At 46.8% G+C, this 16,661-nt stretch overlaps 1 protein-coding gene across 1 annotated transcript in view; it reads left to right on the top strand.

Annotated features, from left to right (window-relative positions):
* The window catches only part of Asic2 (acid sensing (proton gated) ion channel 2), a gene marked incomplete at its 5' end in the record, with an annotated part of 242,526 nt that overhangs the window by 156,753 nt on the left and 69,112 nt on the right, over positions 1-16,661 (top strand). The window contains 1 exon segment of the mRNA XM_005402835.2: positions 1,920-2,070. Coding sequence (XP_005402892.2) covers positions 1,920-2,070 — 151 coding nt within the window.

Below are 16,661 nucleotides of genomic sequence, written 5' to 3'. Positions count from 1 at the left end.
TACTATTAACCTGCCCCCTCACTGACGAATGGGAAGCTGAAGGGTCTCCCCACCGCCTCCATGCTGCAGGATGAGACCACGTGGTGCAGGGGCAGGGAAGTGGTCTGGATCTCAGTGGGTGCAGGAATCCAATACAGTTAGCCTGGATCCCTTCCAAACCAATTTTGCTGGATGTAATTTGGCTTCAACTAGAGATTCCAATGCAGTTATATAATCATAATAACCCATAGCATTTGTAGGAAAGCTGTGATAGTTTTCAAAGCCATTTTGCGTGCATTACCTCATTTGACCCTCTCAGTAACCTTGACAAGCTACTGTCAAGATAAGGAATAAAAACCCCATTTTATAGATGAAGAAATTGAGGCCTATAGGGCTTACGCAGCTCGCCCAATGTTACGTGACTAGTAAGCAACAAAGTCAAAACTTGAGCAAAGATCTCGGTGTTTCTGGCCCTGGACTTTACCCACACCAACACACTGCATCTTTATAACCACACTTTCATCAAGCAAAAGTGGCCTCAGCCCCTGCTGTGTGGCAGCAACATACTAAAGGCTGGGATTTGAAAAATGAAAGGCAGTATCAGAACCAACTACTCCGTGCTGTGCAGTAGGTGCTTTGGTCAAGGAATAAGGAAAACCAAAAGTGGGGAGCAACCCAGCTTGAGCTAGGACTTCAGGAAGGTTTCCTGGAGGATCAGTTGCACCAATCCAGTCTTGAAGAACAGTTAGAGGTTGTCCAAACAGAGACGTATAGAGCATGTTCAGGCAGAGTGAGAAATGAGAGGAGTTAGCAAGTAGAAAGCCAGTAGTGTGTGAGCCAGCTGAGCATGTCCCAGGGTATTCAAGTTCTTCAGTCAAGCTCTACCACCCACTCATTCATTCATTCATTCATTCAGCATATATTTATGGAGCACCACCATGTACCAGGCACTGTGCTAGCCACCAGAAAAAGATATGAAGGAAGCAGATGCAGTCACTGAACCCGTAGGATGTACCTCTGGCAGATGCTTGTAGGCTTCAGTGGTAAGCAAGAGGGTGGAAAGTAGAAGCAGCAGGCAGATTGCATCGCAGTAGACACAGTTTGGAGACTCTGGGTGTTAGCCGAGAGAGGATAGGGGAGCCCAGGCAGATTAGCACAGGATTAATGTAATCAAGCTTGCAGTTCAGAAAGAGTTAGCTTAGAAGATGAGCTAGGCAAAGTTGTCTGGAATCCAGGACACCTGCTGTGGTCTCCTGCTGGAGTCACCAGAGCAGGCCAGGCAAGAAATGCTTGGGTCCTAAATTACAGAAATATAGAGGAGAAAAGGCCAAATTCAAGGTCGCTATAAATGTTAGCAGGCCTTGCTGGTTGGTTACCCATGGGAGTAAGGAAGAGGAAAAGTGGACAATGTGACTCCAAGGGTCCAGCCTGAGCCCCTGGAAGCTGGTGCTGCTGCTGTCAGGTGTGAGATGTGACAGAAATGTCTGATGGGGTAGGGAAGCAGAGGCAGATCTGTCCCTGTGGGACACACAGCATGGGATGTCTGTGGGACTCTGGGAAGATGCTTAGCAGACAGTGGGATCTGTTTTTCTGGAGCCCGGAAGAGAGCAATGGCTAGAAGCGTAGGTGGAAGATCAGGAGTTTACAGATGAAATTCAACGCTTGGAAGTGGACAGAACCTCCTGGGAGCATGCCTAGAGGGAGAAGAGACCAGATCCCATTCAACAAACTCCAAAGGGTGTCCACATCTGTTCTTTGATGCCATACTCGCTCCTGGCAAATATCCAGCCATTAGCAGGAGCAAGGAATCATGGGCCTCAAGAAGGGTTGACTGTGATGGCTGTGGGGACCCTGACCTGCTGTGGGACTTCTGGGTCTCACCGATCCCTGGAGCCCAGTGTGAAGTCAACATGTGCTTCTCTCTTTCTTCTCTCCTTCAGGTGTTTACAAAATATGGGAAGTGTTACATGTTTAACTCAGGCGAGGATGGCAAGCCTCTGCTCACCACGGTCAAGGGGGGGACGGGCAACGGGCTGGAGATCATGCTGGACATTCAGCAAGATGAGTACCTGCCCATCTGGGGAGAGACAGGTGAGCTGGGCCCAGGGACTGGGACACTGGGTGGGGCAAAGGGTACAGGCCCTGCTCGGAAAGGCTGGTCTGGCCCAGGTGGGCTGTCTTGGCCCATCCTAGAAGGGCTGTTCTCCAGCAAGGGACTGACAACATGCCAGCAAATGGTGAAAATGCCTTGGAAATGGGCCATGAGGCCCTGGGTTTCCTCAGATTTCACTACATGGAAGAAGGGCAGATACTGGGAATACTGGAGAGGGAAGGTAGGCAGGGAGGTAGGTGAGAGGAGGCATTAAGGAGCTGTTATGGTTGAGTGGTGAGTAGCCTGATTCCAGGAGGAGAGGGTGGGATAAACCAGCCTCTTCCTCTCCCAGCCATCCCAAATACTCAACCCAGCTAGGAGGTCCAACCAAAATGAGAGCAGGCTCCTACTCACCAGGGGAAGGTGGAAGGGCTGTAAGTTGTGCAAGCCCCTGGTGGGCCCATGTGTAAGGCCCTGAGCTTACTTCGTGCGTTCATTGTCTTATTCCAGACTATTCATTAACCATGGCTTTACACAAAAGTGAGGGTGTTAAAGTGAAAAAGACCAAGTCCTTATTCACAATCTAGTGAAGAACACACTTATTACAGGGGCTGGGGTTCAGGGAAAGTGTTTTAGTGTGGGGGTGTTTGAATGAGGTATTGATATTGTCCTTGATGATCTGATGGGCCTGATGTCATCACAAGAGTTTTCCTAAGAAGGCACAGGAAGATCAAACAGGAGAAGGCAACATGCCAGAGGCAAAAATTGGGGTGATGCAGCCATAAGCCAAGGAATGCTGGGACCCTGTAGAGTTTCAGCAGGAAAAGAAGGTCATGACATGGCCAAGAGTTAAAAATCTACAGGTGCCAAGGAGACCTGAAATAAGTCCTGCTGCCCTCAGGGAATAGCAGGGAGGATAACAGGGTGGTCAAGAAATGTACCTGGGATGGCACAGAGTGAGGAAAGGGGAGAGAAAATCCAACAGAAGGGAGCTCCTGGACACTCATCCTGGAGCTGAGGAAGGGGTAGAGGTGAGCAGCTTAGTCTCTCTGCCTTGCTGCCCTCACCTGCAGTTCCTCCAAGAGAAGAGGAACCTGAGACACGGCCTCACAGTAGCCACGATGCCTGAGGTGGTGAGGGCTCCCACCTGGCAGACGCTGACTGCCAACTCCGGCGCACTCTCCACTTCCTCCCAGCACTTCTCCCTTGAGTGCCCTGATGGGGAGAGGTGAGCATGCCCTCTGACCTCACATGGTGGTGAGTCCTCAGCCCCATCAGATGAAAAATAAAATGGCCTCCCACGTGTCGCTACAGTGATGCCTTCTGGCAGCTTACCTCCAGCTCCAGGGATCTCTGAGCCCCACCTATGCCTGCTGAGGAGATGCTGCATTGATCCTGTCCACTTGTCTAAATTAAATGACCTCCCCTCTAGCCCCAGATGCAGTGGGATGAAGGTTTGTGTTTGCACTGAGCTTCAGCACCCCTGAGAGCTGGTGGACAGGGCCTGGTTTTCCAGAACATGCTGAGGCCAGGCTGTGTCCTGTGGTCATTGGGCTTTGAAAAAAGCCTGTGTCTTGGGGGAGCTGGGTCCCCCAAAAGTGGCCCTGCTTGCAGACACCAAAACATATTTTCTTATTGAATCACTTACGGGAAAAGAGAGAAATAAGGAAAGAAAGTGTGTCCTGGAGACCCCACACCCAAGACCTAAGCAGAAGTTAGGTATGTCCCTCCAGCCTGTTACCTCAGTTCAAGAGGAAATACAAATGTGCAGACAGTGCATACACACTCTCATGCACACATACACACTATCCATGCCAGGACCCCCATCAAACTTCCTTAGTGCAGCTCCTTGCTGATAACTGGGCTTGGATCTGTGCAGTGGCCGCTGAAAGGAAGGGCTCTGACCACGGGCAGAATCACCCTCCGAAGTCGGCATTCTGCCTCCCAAAACCACAGGTGGTCAGCCCAGGAAGGAACTTTTGAGTTCATCTCTACAGTACGAGATCAGGCCAACCTGCTCATTTCCCTGGGGAGTGGAATGAAATAGTGATATACTGAAAGACATGCAGTAACTTCACAGCCAAGCCAGGACTGTGGTGACCTAAGCTTCCAGGCAATCAGTTAGTCCATCTGGGCCATGAACTCTACCAATTCAGGACAAATTCATAAAGGTGAGGAAGGACTTTCCATGTACACAACACTGTGCAGAATATAGTTAGAAATGCAGAAGGCATGAGACCAAAGTCCTGCATCTCTGGAGCATGTTATCTCATTAGGAAGCCGGACACATGCACCAAATCTACAAGAGAACTCCCATCTCCCTCCTGCTGGGAGCTTCAGCTCTCCCTGGGTGACAGACCAGGGCTGTCCCTGAAACCATTTCCTTTAAGGCTGAGTAGCTGGGGAAGCAGGCTGTGTGAAGAAGGATGGGTATAAAACAGGGTGTGTGGGGGTGGGCAGAGGAAACTGATTAGAGAAGAAACTAATCAGTGCTGTCCAATAGAACTCTCTGCAATCACAGAAATGCTCTCTGTGTTGTCCAAGACACTGAGGTGTATCCAGGGATCATGAGAAACTGAAGTTTTACTATCACTGAATTTTTACTAATCTAAAGTTAAGCAGCCCCGAGGAGCTAGTGGCTACCATATTGGAGAGCAGGTAGCACACAGCTTCATAGAGCTCCAGTTAGCTTCCTGGTTGTTTGCATTTGCAGCCTCTTCCCGCATCCTCCTGGGGCTGTGACATTCCTCATTCTTGGTCTGAGTAGCAGGCACAGCTCCTCGGCCCCATTAAAGAAACTAAGTCGGTCACTTCCCCCAGGGCCCCACAGCTGGAACATCCAGATTCTTACATGAGGGCTTCCTCTGTCATGCATGTCTTCAGGCTGAGAAGCCCCTCAGCAATGATCTGCCCCTTGGAGACTCTGGTTACCTCCAAATTGCTTGGTTGCTAGGCTAACAGGAGAGCAGTGGGTCTCAGGGCAGAGAGGGTAAAGCCAGCACACCTGTGGGAGGATGACGGGTGGGCTTCAGCAGGTAAGGGATGCTTGTCTGTGAAGCCATCTCTGGAGGTATGGACACATCTCGGTGCTTGGTCATTGGTGGGTGCTGGGGCCTCTGAGCACTGCAGGCCTGGCCCTGTCAAAGTCAGCAGGAGGCAGCCCTCCTGACCCAATCTTGCTTCCTTAGCAGTCCCACCTTTCAATGCCCAGAAGAAGGAGATGGTTGAGTAATGACAAAGAAAGGGATTGAAATGTGGCTGCCGAGGGAAAAGGAGCAGGTAGCTTGATGACAAAGGCAGTGTAACAGGATGGAGTAAGTGGCATAACAGGATCAGAAAGATACAAAATCAAACCCAGCCCTTGCTTTCCATCCTATGTGACTAAGAACATGTAGATGAGCCTCAGTTTCCTCATCAGTAAAGATGAATAAGACAAACAGAGCCCTTCGGCTTTACAGGATGACTGACAGAGTCCAGTGAGAGCTCCCTGCAAACCATACACATACACAAGGGAAGGTGAAGATGACACCAGGGGAGCAGAAAGATAATCCAAAAATCCCAGAGTCAGAGGAGATTCCAGATACCCTATACCTGTCCCAGGGGTCCCAAACCAGCTCAATATCTGGACGTTCCTGCTCTGCTCAAAAAGAAATTTGGATGTGGTCTTGCATTGGCTTGTGGACAGCTTCACCCCTTAGAAGGTTCAGGAGCAGTGTGGGACCCTCTCTGTAGATATAATTCCAGTGAACACGCAGGACCTTTGAGAGAGGTGGCAATGATCTGCAGGATCACTGTCAGCAATATGGCGCCAGTGAGCAAATTTTTAAAAAGCACATGCTGAATGAGTAGGAGGCAACTCTATAACAATTATCAAAAATGTCCCTTCCTCCACACTGATAATTCCGCCCATTAGGGAACCCCATTGATCAAATATATCTTGCAGAGCCCCCCTATGATGTGCCATTTAAAAAGAAGTGGGCTCAGTTTCTCAGCCTGACCCAAAATGGACCCTGGTTTTTTAAACTCCAGGAATTTAGGATATTATATGTTACATGAATAGAATGATCCAAGGTCCAAAAAGAATCTAGGAAACCCTGGTTAAACAGCATTACCCACATTTATTCATGGCAGGAGTTCTTTAATATGCTACATCATGAATCTCCAAGATAGAAATACTGCACGCAGCATTTATTTTCCAAATGCCTTTGGCCATGGAAACCTTCTTCTCCATGGAGCAGCTCACAAAATACACTTTCAGGAAAGCTGTGCTAACCCATAGAAGTACAGATTTCATGGCCAGAGTTTTCTAAAGGAAATTAAATTGAAGACAGGTGGGAGGTTGTTAAAAATGAACCTCTGTGCAGATACCTCTGAGTAACTTCAAAGATAAAAGGAATAGGCAGTGGGTTATCTGGGCTGCACATGAGAGGAACCTGAATCAAACAAGCTTAGGCATGAAAAGGAGGGTGTTGCCCTCGGAACCCAAGGCAGGCTTCAGCAGCCAGCCACAGAGGGGCTGGAACGCGGCCCAGAGAAAACTGGAACCAGGGCGCCTGCGCTCTGCCCTCTCTCATCTCACCCCTCCCCACCACCTTCATGCTTTCTCTCTACAGACAAGAGAGGCTTTTTGCACACACACACACACACACACACATGCATGCACACACACATATTTTTCCCACACGTGACTCCCAGTAGAGCTGGTTTTATTTTGTTTTTCCCCCTGTACTAAGGGGGAACCTAGGGCCTTCCCACAAGCTACATCTCCAGCTCTATTTTATTTTTTATTTTGACACAGGGTCTTGCTAAATTGCCCAGGCTGGGCAGCTCAAGATCCTACTACCTCACTCTCCCAGAGTGCTTGGATTACAGGCATGTGCCACTGAGCCTGGCTTGATACTATGTTGTTGTTTTGTTTTATTTTATTTTATTTTATTTTATTTTATTTTACAGATCCTAAGATAAGAACGAGACTGTTTTGACTGTCTTACTGATCTTCTATTTAAATTAAAAAAAAAAAAAAAGCAGAGAAAGAGATCATTGGCCCAGTTCAGTCCTGCAGCCACCTCTGCAGCTCTGAACCAATCAACACTGAGCAGGGGACTGCAGTCAAGTGAGGACCTATAGTAGACACTAGGAAGCCGGGTGGGTGGTGGCGGAAGAAGGGGGCCCCAGAGGACTGTGCTAAGCAGGGTTGCATGATGGTCACACTGCGCCTGCGGAGAGGGCTGGGGTGGGTTGCATCTGAAGAAGCCAGACTAGGTGTACAAGAAGCTCTAACAAACTCAGTTTTAAATGAATACATCCAGACAATGGAAAGACCACAAGTAGGGCCCTCTCTTTCCCATCCTCCTGTATCATTCATTTCAATGCAAAATATACTTTTTAAAACCACATATGATCTGCCCTGGTTTTCCTAAGTCCTAGAGTTACATATGCATGAAGGTAATCTTAGATGTAATTTTTAAAATCTGTGCTGTAATGGGGGTAAAGATCTGTCCCCATTATCCCACCATTGTTAACCTGGTTCTGGCCATAGGGCTTTCCTGGTGCTGCTCCAGTAGCTGAGGGTTCTCTTCCTTTAGGGCATCTGCCTTTGCTTTTCTTTTTGCTTAGAAATCCTTGCTTAGATAGCCTGGTGGCTAATTACCTTCCCTGTCCAGTCTTCAGTCCAACATCACCTTCTGGATGTGGGTCTCCTCTGACTGCCCTATTTAAAACTGTCACCAGCCCCAACTACCCTCTGTTCCTTCTCCTTCCTTATTTGCTCCTCTCCTCTTTGTTTCCATGACTGGTATCACCTTCAAGTACACTGCATGGCTTACTTATTTATTATTCTCTATCCTTTCCCACTAAAACATAAGCTCCAAGTGGTCAGGGATCTTGGACTAATGTATCACACAGCAATAAATATTTACCTACAGGAAAAAATCCTGAAACTGTACACACTGCCAGAGCCAGGGTGAGGGGGGAAACTAACATTAATGAGCAGCTATTATGTGCCACACACATGCTGTCCCACGACTCTTCCCAGTTCCCCTGCTAACAAGGTATATAATCCCCATTGAAAGCTTTAAAGGAAAAAAATTGTCCAGAGAAGTTGAGTAAGCTTTCCCAAAAGCACACACCCAGTTTAGTAGCTGAATCAAGCTTTAAACCTACGCTGGAACCCAAAAGCAAGGCTCCTTGCACTAAATTCCTTTAATGTTCAAATTGTGATTGTAAAAGCACCGCCATGAAAATAGCCCAGGAAAAAAGGTTCAGGCAACATCTTTGGAGAGAGAATGGCACATAATGATAGGTCTGATGCAGCCTCCTTTCCTAGTTCTTCTCTTTTCTTTTTTTCAGAGCAGAATCATCATATAGAATGAAAGCTGTAGCACAGTCCCCACATATAAAATAGATGAAAGCAGAGCTGCTCTGGTTCAGCTGGAGATGGGGTCCCCAGTTTGGTTTCTCCTTGGCTTCCTATGGCCAACCATGAGCATGCCTGGGGAACCTTGGTGCACCATGGAGCCCAGTTTGAAAATCACTGAATGGGAGGTGATATTACTGGGATGAAAAATAGTGGTTGGGTCTATGACTGTGTCCCTGCCAGCGACCAGCTCTAAACATTCCTCTTGCTTCTGCTGAGGTGGTGAAGGTAGCTTATGATACGTCTGCAGAGCCCCCTGAGGCTCAAGGGAGCTCACGATCCAACTCCTGGTTAAACGTGGTGAGCTGACTATTTGCATTTATGGGAGCCTCCTTCCCAAGCCCCCCACCCCTGCCCCCAAGCGGCAATCAAGGATTTTTCTTTCAGTATAAACCCACTAGGACAATGACAATAGATGTCAGCAAGTTTTTTAGAAGATAGAAGGCAAATAGTTGAGTGGTGACCAAGTTGGGAGAATTGGCAGGGATGAAAAATAAGGACCTGTACTGAAAATAGTTCTCACCATGGAAGCCCAGGGAACATCAGGGGCTTGAGGCCTCAGAAACTGCTAAAGACCAGGGTGAGAGATGGGGCTAAACTGGGGGGAATTAATGTGAAGTCTGGATAGCAGCCACTGGGTCCCCCACATGTCCCTCCTGGCCCAGCAGAAGGTAGTATTGAACAGCCAGGTTTCGGACCCTGGGAGACCAGGCCCAGCAGAGGGCAAGGGGGAAGGGCTAAACAGAAAATAAGGAGATGAGGTGAAATTTTAAGTGAGGAGACCCCCGACTAGTCTTCTTTACCCCACCCATCCCAAGCAGAAGTTTGGGAGATCCCTTCGGTGAGAAACTGGCAAGTTCAAGAGAAAAGACCCACAGATAATGACAGTCAGGGGACATCAGAATAAACACCCTAGTTAGGTCACCCCGTGTGACATTCCTTGATAAGTACACACACACACACACACACACACACACACACACACACAGAACGGCTCTGCAGCCTTTAAGCTCCTCCTCATCTTGAATGGACAGCTACAGACCCAGGCATTTGAGGGAAGTCACTAACAGGAAAGGAATTAAAACAAAACCGAAAAAAAGAAAAGATAAACTTTGTGAGATACAAATCACTGTTAACCCAATAAACTGTAGAGTGTGGTTGTCTAGGTTCAGACACTGTACCACTTACCAATTACGTGACCTTGGGAAAATTATTTAACCTCTTACAGCCTTGGTTTTATTACCATAGAGTGAACATAGTAATATTAGCAGCGCTACAGTATTGTTAGCTGGGTTGAGGTGAGTTCATATTTATGATGTACTTAGAAAGGTGCCTTGAGGCTATTAAGTAATATACAGAGGTATAATAAATGAAAAATAATGTCAGAAGCAGAAGGAAACATCAAAATTATTTAACTAAAATTCTCAAGAGAGGTGAGAGATAATACTGCACCCATAAACCCAAGCGCAGGATGCTACTAGAGAGGAACATTCAGACAAGAAGGAAAAAATGTAAATTAAAAATATGATTGCAGATATTAGAAAGCAATTTGTAGAAGGATGAGAATTGAGAAGCTGTCCCAAAAGGTAAAGCAAAAAGGCAAACACATGGAAAATTAGAGAGGAAAAAATATGAAAATGAGAGGACCAGAGAATCCAACATTATACTAGTAGAATAACAAAAGAGAATGGGGAAGAATACATTGTCAGAAAACTATGTGATCTTCCAAATGGAAAGAATTCACCATGTCCCATCTGCAAGAGGGGCAGAGGAACCAGACCAAGACACATCCTTGTGAGATTCAGGCTAATAGAAATAGAGAAACTCTTGAAAGCTTCTGGAGAGAGAAATAAAGGTCAAGTACCTGAGACCTAGAATCAGAAAGGCCTGAGTATTCTCAGTGGAAACAGTCAAAGCCAAAAGACAGTGGTGCAATGGCTTCGTATTTCTAGCGGGGGAGGAGGAGGTAGTCTTTCATTTCTAAGATAAAACTCTGTACTCAGAAAACTGCAAGTGTGGATAGAATTTCATGTCCAAAAAAAGTATATTTCCCAGATAGACTTTTTGCAGAAGTTAGTGGAAGAGAAGTGAATAAACCAAGAAAGAGGATCATGTAAGATTCTGGAAGCAGGGGAACTAGGCCAAGAGAATTCCATATGCAGATGAATAGAAGGACAGGGAGGGAACTTGGAGAACAGTCAGTCCCAACTGGAGTAGGCAGCTGTCACTTCCAGAAGGGACAGCCTCTGCGCATCTGGCCACTGCTATGAGAGGCGTGTCATAGTTCTAATAAGAGTTTGGGATTTCCAGTGATAGGGACCTAGCAAGCCAAGTGAACTAAAGGCAAAGAAATAAAAGCAGAATAATTTCACAAGAAAGAGATCAAAGCTATCATATATTGCAAGGCTGGGCTGTGGATAATATTTACATAGTCATAGCTGTGTAAAAGTTGGGCACTGATTGAAACAAAATGTCATATACCTATATTTGGAGAGTGAAAAGAAAGGAAATATCATGAGATACTTCCACAAAGGAAGCCTATACCATCATCTCCCATGGTAGGAATTCAGTAGATAAGATCTGAAATGTTTTACAACCAAGATATAGCTGCCAAGCCATTGATGCCCATGGAAATATGAACAGAAACACCAGCAGAAGCTGCTCGGTGAGTTGAGAGTCCTTGCCTCTGAGGAGTGAGACTCCAGGGTAAGGCAAGGTGGAGCAGGAAACTGATGTTTTTCATTAGAAGCCTTGTAGTACCATTTGGCTTTTTAAATTATGTACATAGATTGCTTTGCTAAAAAATAAAAGTTAAATTAAAAATAATCATGAATTTTCAACATAGCTGGAAGGCCTGAGCAGCGATCAAGGGTAACATGTTCCCCCGTTACAAATGAGACATGGCAGGAGTGAATGCTACTGGTTGCTATGGTTTCTCCAACATTTCTGCTCCCAGAAAAAACTGGTGCCAGTTCCTAAGGACCTCCAAAAAAAGGTTATGTTGAGGCTCTGGCCTGAATTTTGAGGGTCCAGAGCACAGGGGCATGCAGCCACCAGTTGAGATGCAATGCTGACTCTTCAAGTGGGCCTTTGTTCTGAATGAGGGGTGTCTGAGGATCTAGAAAAATAGTGCTATAAATCAGAAGCGCCATTGGAAGCAGACATCCATTAAGCAGCCAGAAGCAGCCTGACTTTGATCATTTTGGGAAGACTTGCTTAATGCACATAATAAGTGCAGAACATATATGCGGTCTTGTGAAAACTCCCGGCCATCCTGGCAACAGTCCAAGGAGCTCATGTTCCTATTTCACAAAGCTCCATTGAACACCTACTATGCGCTAGACATTCCAATCACATAATAACTCATCCAAGTTTTCCAAGAGTTCACATCCTAGGAACTACTAGGGAACACTATATGCCATCAGATGGTACATGGAAATTGCTTTATCCAACAGCTTTCACATGAAGTGCTCCTTAGAGCACCAGGCATTTGCAGTCTGGTCGGGCAATGTGTAAACAATTAAGTGTCAGTAAGTGCTATAGAAGATAGATGGATAGTTAAAGAGGACAGAGTCAGTGCCGGGAAGGAAGAAACGAGTACTTCAAGGCAGTTTCAGACAGACCCCCGGTCTCAGGCCTGTTGGCCGGGTTGCTGGGTGGTATGTGGTAGTTACACGAGGATGTGGGTTCATGGGCAGCTGAGATCCTGAGCAAAGTAAAGGGAACAGGAAAAAAGCTAAGAATGGCTCAGGATGCTAATGACGCTAATGGCTGCTATGGGGGCAGCTCAGTTGAAGCCAGATCGCCAAGGGTCTGGTGTGCTTTGCTAAAGCATACATGTTAGTCTCAAGTGCTGCTGCTCGAAGTGTGGTCCTCTGACCGGGAGCATCAGCCACATGTGAGCTTACTAGATATGCACAACCTCAGGCCCTGCTCTGAATCTACGGCTGACAGAATCCCCAGGAGATTCATCTGCACATCTGTGTGCGGTAAGCTCTGATTGAGACCACTGCATCCCAGCACTTGGAAAGCAGAGGATGTCTTCTTAATATCAGAATATTTCTCAGACATCCATATAAGGGCTATCATGGTTTGTATATTCACTGATTGAGAAAACATTCCATAACAAAAAGCCACAATGAATCCAGTAATACTTTGGATGGATTTTGTATTGTACAGTCACATCTATACTACATGACCTATTTAGCAATCTGATTGTAACTACCTTCCACCATGAGTATATATATAAACAAAATTTTTATAAATAGAATCTTAATCTCCTCCTGTGATATCAGAGACAGGGCCTTCCCTGATGGCTTTTCAAGGGTGATGTCTCCACATGTTGGTCACCCGCTTAGAATCATCAACCTTCTTATCAAGTAATTTAGAATCTTAGGGTCTGGGGATATAGCTCAGTGGCATAATCGCCTGCCTGGCAAACATAAGGTCCTGAGTTCAATTCCCAGTACCAAAAAAAAAAAAAAAAACTCTGAGCCTCAATGCACTCAGGAAAAGCATTAAGAGTCTATGAAATAGATCTTTTTGTGTTAAACTAGATACACACAATGTGTTGGCTTCAGTGTTTCTTACCTAGAAATGCCATCTTACACAATGCCTCCACTAATGTGTGTGTTTTATGAGTATTCTTTTCAGCATAGCCAAGACCTAACAATACTATCTCCTTCCAGAGCCAGTGGACCTGGCCCTGTTGTGTAGACCGTGCCATGGTTGCATCCTGCTGTTTGACCCTCATACATTCCTGTGACATAGACAAGGAAGTTCTAGTTCTTTAACAAGTGAACTCATTTGATAGCTGCAGGTCTCTGAGACGCTGAATGCCCCTCCTATGATCTCATGGCTAAGACGTATTGGAACTGGGATTTGAATCCACATCTGATTTGGCCCAATTTGGTCCTATTCACCTTAAAAATGCAAAAAATAGTGCCTCAATTCAATGAAGTGAGACATGTTTTTGCAGCAGGATGCTCCAGGGTCTTTAAAGTATCAGTGTGCTCTGTGGGTCTGCAGGAGGGGTTGGAGTTTGCAGCCTGCCACAAACTCTCGTGGCCGCTAGGTAGCATCTCCTGGATTGTGAGCCATGGATGAAAACACTGCGACATCACGGTGTTGCCCCAGAATAGACATAATTGCAGGCCATTCAGCAAGGAGGCACGGTGTTGATTTTTCTCCTCCAAAAGCTTGCCTAGCCTCAAAATGTCACCTGTGAGCAGTCAAGCGTGAGCTTGCTTGTCTGTGCGCCGGCTTCAGTGTTTCCTACCTAAGAATGCTACTTTACAGGGCCTGCCTGCCATGATATGTACCCCGTCCAATTTTAGACAGGCAGCAATTCATGGCTTCTTTGTGCTGTGTTTAAAAAATCAGCCTCTCTGACTTGCTGTGAGTTCAGAACAGGCACATCTGTTTTTTTTTTTAAATCTAAGTTTTAAAATGAGATACAGTAAGGTTAAGAGACTTACATATGGTCCCCAGCTCATAGAAATTCAGAGCTAAAAGTAGCCTGAGAGATCAACCCCCACTTGGTTTTATCAGAAAGGAAACTAAGGGTTAGTGAAGCAAAAATAACTTGCCTGAGGTCACAGAACTATTTAGTGTGGCTGAGGATCAAACTCAGATCTCTGATTTCAGAGCTCATGTGTTGTGTTGTGTTGTGTTGTTTTTGATGCACCTCCCTGGCTCCCCTGGGTCCCTTTGGTCACTTGGATTTCTCTGGTGGAAGCAGAGGATGGGGACCAAGATAGAACATCTGGTGACCTCAAAGAGCATTCAGCAGGCCTTTTTACCTGGGCAGGGGCCCTTACCCATATCACTGTCACTGTTGCATCCTCAGTGACCTTTCCCCTGAATTCAGAGATGCAAGAGCGAAGGCTGCTGAGCCCACTCTAAATTATTCTCCCCTACACTCCATCCCTGTCCAGCCGGGTACTTATGGGCTTGTCATCTGGCAGCACCACGGAGTCTTCGGGCCAACTGACAAAGGGAGGGGAGTGTAAGGAGCCAAGATACCCCGAACCTGGGCTCTGATGGCTGCCCCTTGCCCTGCTGCTACTAACCAGTGTCTTCTCTGCGGGCCTCAATCTTCTCACCTGAAAGACGAAACATTAGTTGAGCTATAGAATAGTCAAGGAATCTCCTAGCCCTCAAATTATACACAGCCATGCATCGTAGACCCTGGACTTGTCCTGTGGTTTCATTGTGCTTTGGCTCCTCCATCTGTAAAATGAGCATAATGTGAAAAATAAAATGTAGCTATTTCCCAGGATGGCTGGGAAGATCCAGGAACCTGAAGTGTGTGAAGATGCGAAGCCCCCTGTCCCTGTACTTTGGGTGTATATGCCAGGGTTGTTGGCCTGTTCCAGAGCTCAGTAACTCATGTTCATAACCTGCCAAGTCCCAAAGAACTCTGGCCCAATGCGGAACGTGGCCGGTGACACTGGAAAGGCAAAGAGTATCTGAACAAGGCCATGTATAGGAATGTGAAGAGCCTGGGCCTTGGAGCCCAATGCACAAAAGTTTGACTCTGGCTTGTCTTTGTGTAGCTAGGGTGAGCTAACTGCTCTGAGCCCTTATTTACCCATCTGTAACATGAAGGTGCCTCCCTTTACTGCAAGGAGTAAATAAAACTATCATCTGACCTCTGGCCACATCCATGCTACTCTGGCCTCCTTGTTGTTCTAGAAACAGGCCAAGTGCATACCAATTTCAGGGCCTTTGCACATGCTGTTCCTCACCACCCTCACCACCTGGAATGCTTTCCCACAGCTCATCTTGGGATTTCTCTGCTCAGTTCCTTCAGGTTTATCATCAACTCAGGTTTACCAACACCAGCACCTAGAAAGGCCTTCCTTCATGCCATTCAAGAGAGCTGCACTCCCCTGCTTTCCTCTACTCCACAGCTCCTAGCATGTGCCCATTTGTTGCCTGTGTCCCCAACCAGAACATGAGCTGCAGGAGGACAGAGAATCAGCTCGCTTTGCTGTGGGGCCCCTGTTTCATGACCTGTGGACATACCCACAGCAGGCATTTCATGTAACACTAGCTAGGGAATGAGGGTGTACGTGTGGACCTGGCCCTGTGTCTGGTGTTCACTAGGATCCACACTTGCTTTCTTTGCCTATGGACCCCAAAGCAGCATCTCAGGAAATACTTTAGGGATATAAGAAGGCATACGAGCAGTGTCTTTATATTTCAGAGTCAGTTTCTCTCTTCCTCCTTCTTTCCCTGTCTCTCTCTCACATGCACACACATGCTCACACACACTGTTCAGTCTCCAGGGAAATGCAAAGAGCCAACAGTCGGTACTTAACAGCAGAGCAGCCAGAAAAGCTACCATGAGATATGAGTGGCCCAGGTGACTGTTGGACCCAGCCTCCCCACACCTGTCTGAAACACACAAGGCCTCTCTCTCTCTGGTCCCAGGGAACATTGAGACCCAGAAGGTAGACATGGATAAATGGGGCCTCAGCTGAGCTGCTGTGATCTCATGGCAGCAGAGACCAGGAAGATGTCAGCCACACAAGGCAGTAATGCAGCTAAGGCCCTCCTGGGAGGTGTTCCAGGCAGGCACTACTGGCCCTACCCAGCTACTTGAGCTGTGGGCCTCTGGCCTCATGTCCCCATGCACTCCCACTCCCTATGACTCAATGTCTGCCACCCTAGGACCAAGCTGCCTCAGTAGGCCTTACATGCACCAGCAGGGCCACACACTTTCTGTAAAACTTGGGCAAATCCACACTGCACTCAGCACCTCTATCTGTAAAGCAGGGGTGGTGGGATTCCAGGAGACTCAGAGACTAGCTGTACATTTATCTTCTTTTCAACAAGAATTATCCCTTATGCATAAACATAGTTCAAACAGGGACCGTGCCCCCCAAGGGTCTCTCAGGGTTGATGGAGAGCCACGACCAAGGGTGAAGATAGTAACAGCTATTGGGCCAGCCAGTGGAGACAAAGCTTGGAGGAAGTGGTGACAGCAAAGCTATACAGAAATTACCCATATAGGAAACATGAGCAAAGATGGACTAAGATATCAAAGGATCTGGTTGAATTTTGTAGAAAGCCAGAAATAATGAATTGACGATCATGATGATGGTGGTGGTGATGATGATGAGGTCTTCTGCAGATGACTGAGTCACTGCAGATGACTGAGGTCTTCCT

The sequence above is a fragment of the Chinchilla lanigera genome, unplaced genomic scaffold (assembly GCF_000276665.1).
Source record: "Chinchilla lanigera isolate Chin_1 unplaced genomic scaffold, ChiLan1.0 scaffold00080, whole genome shotgun sequence".
In the NCBI taxonomy this organism is placed as follows: domain Eukaryota; kingdom Metazoa; phylum Chordata; class Mammalia; order Rodentia; family Chinchillidae; genus Chinchilla; species Chinchilla lanigera.
This window is presented reverse-complemented; position numbering and strand designations above follow the sequence as displayed.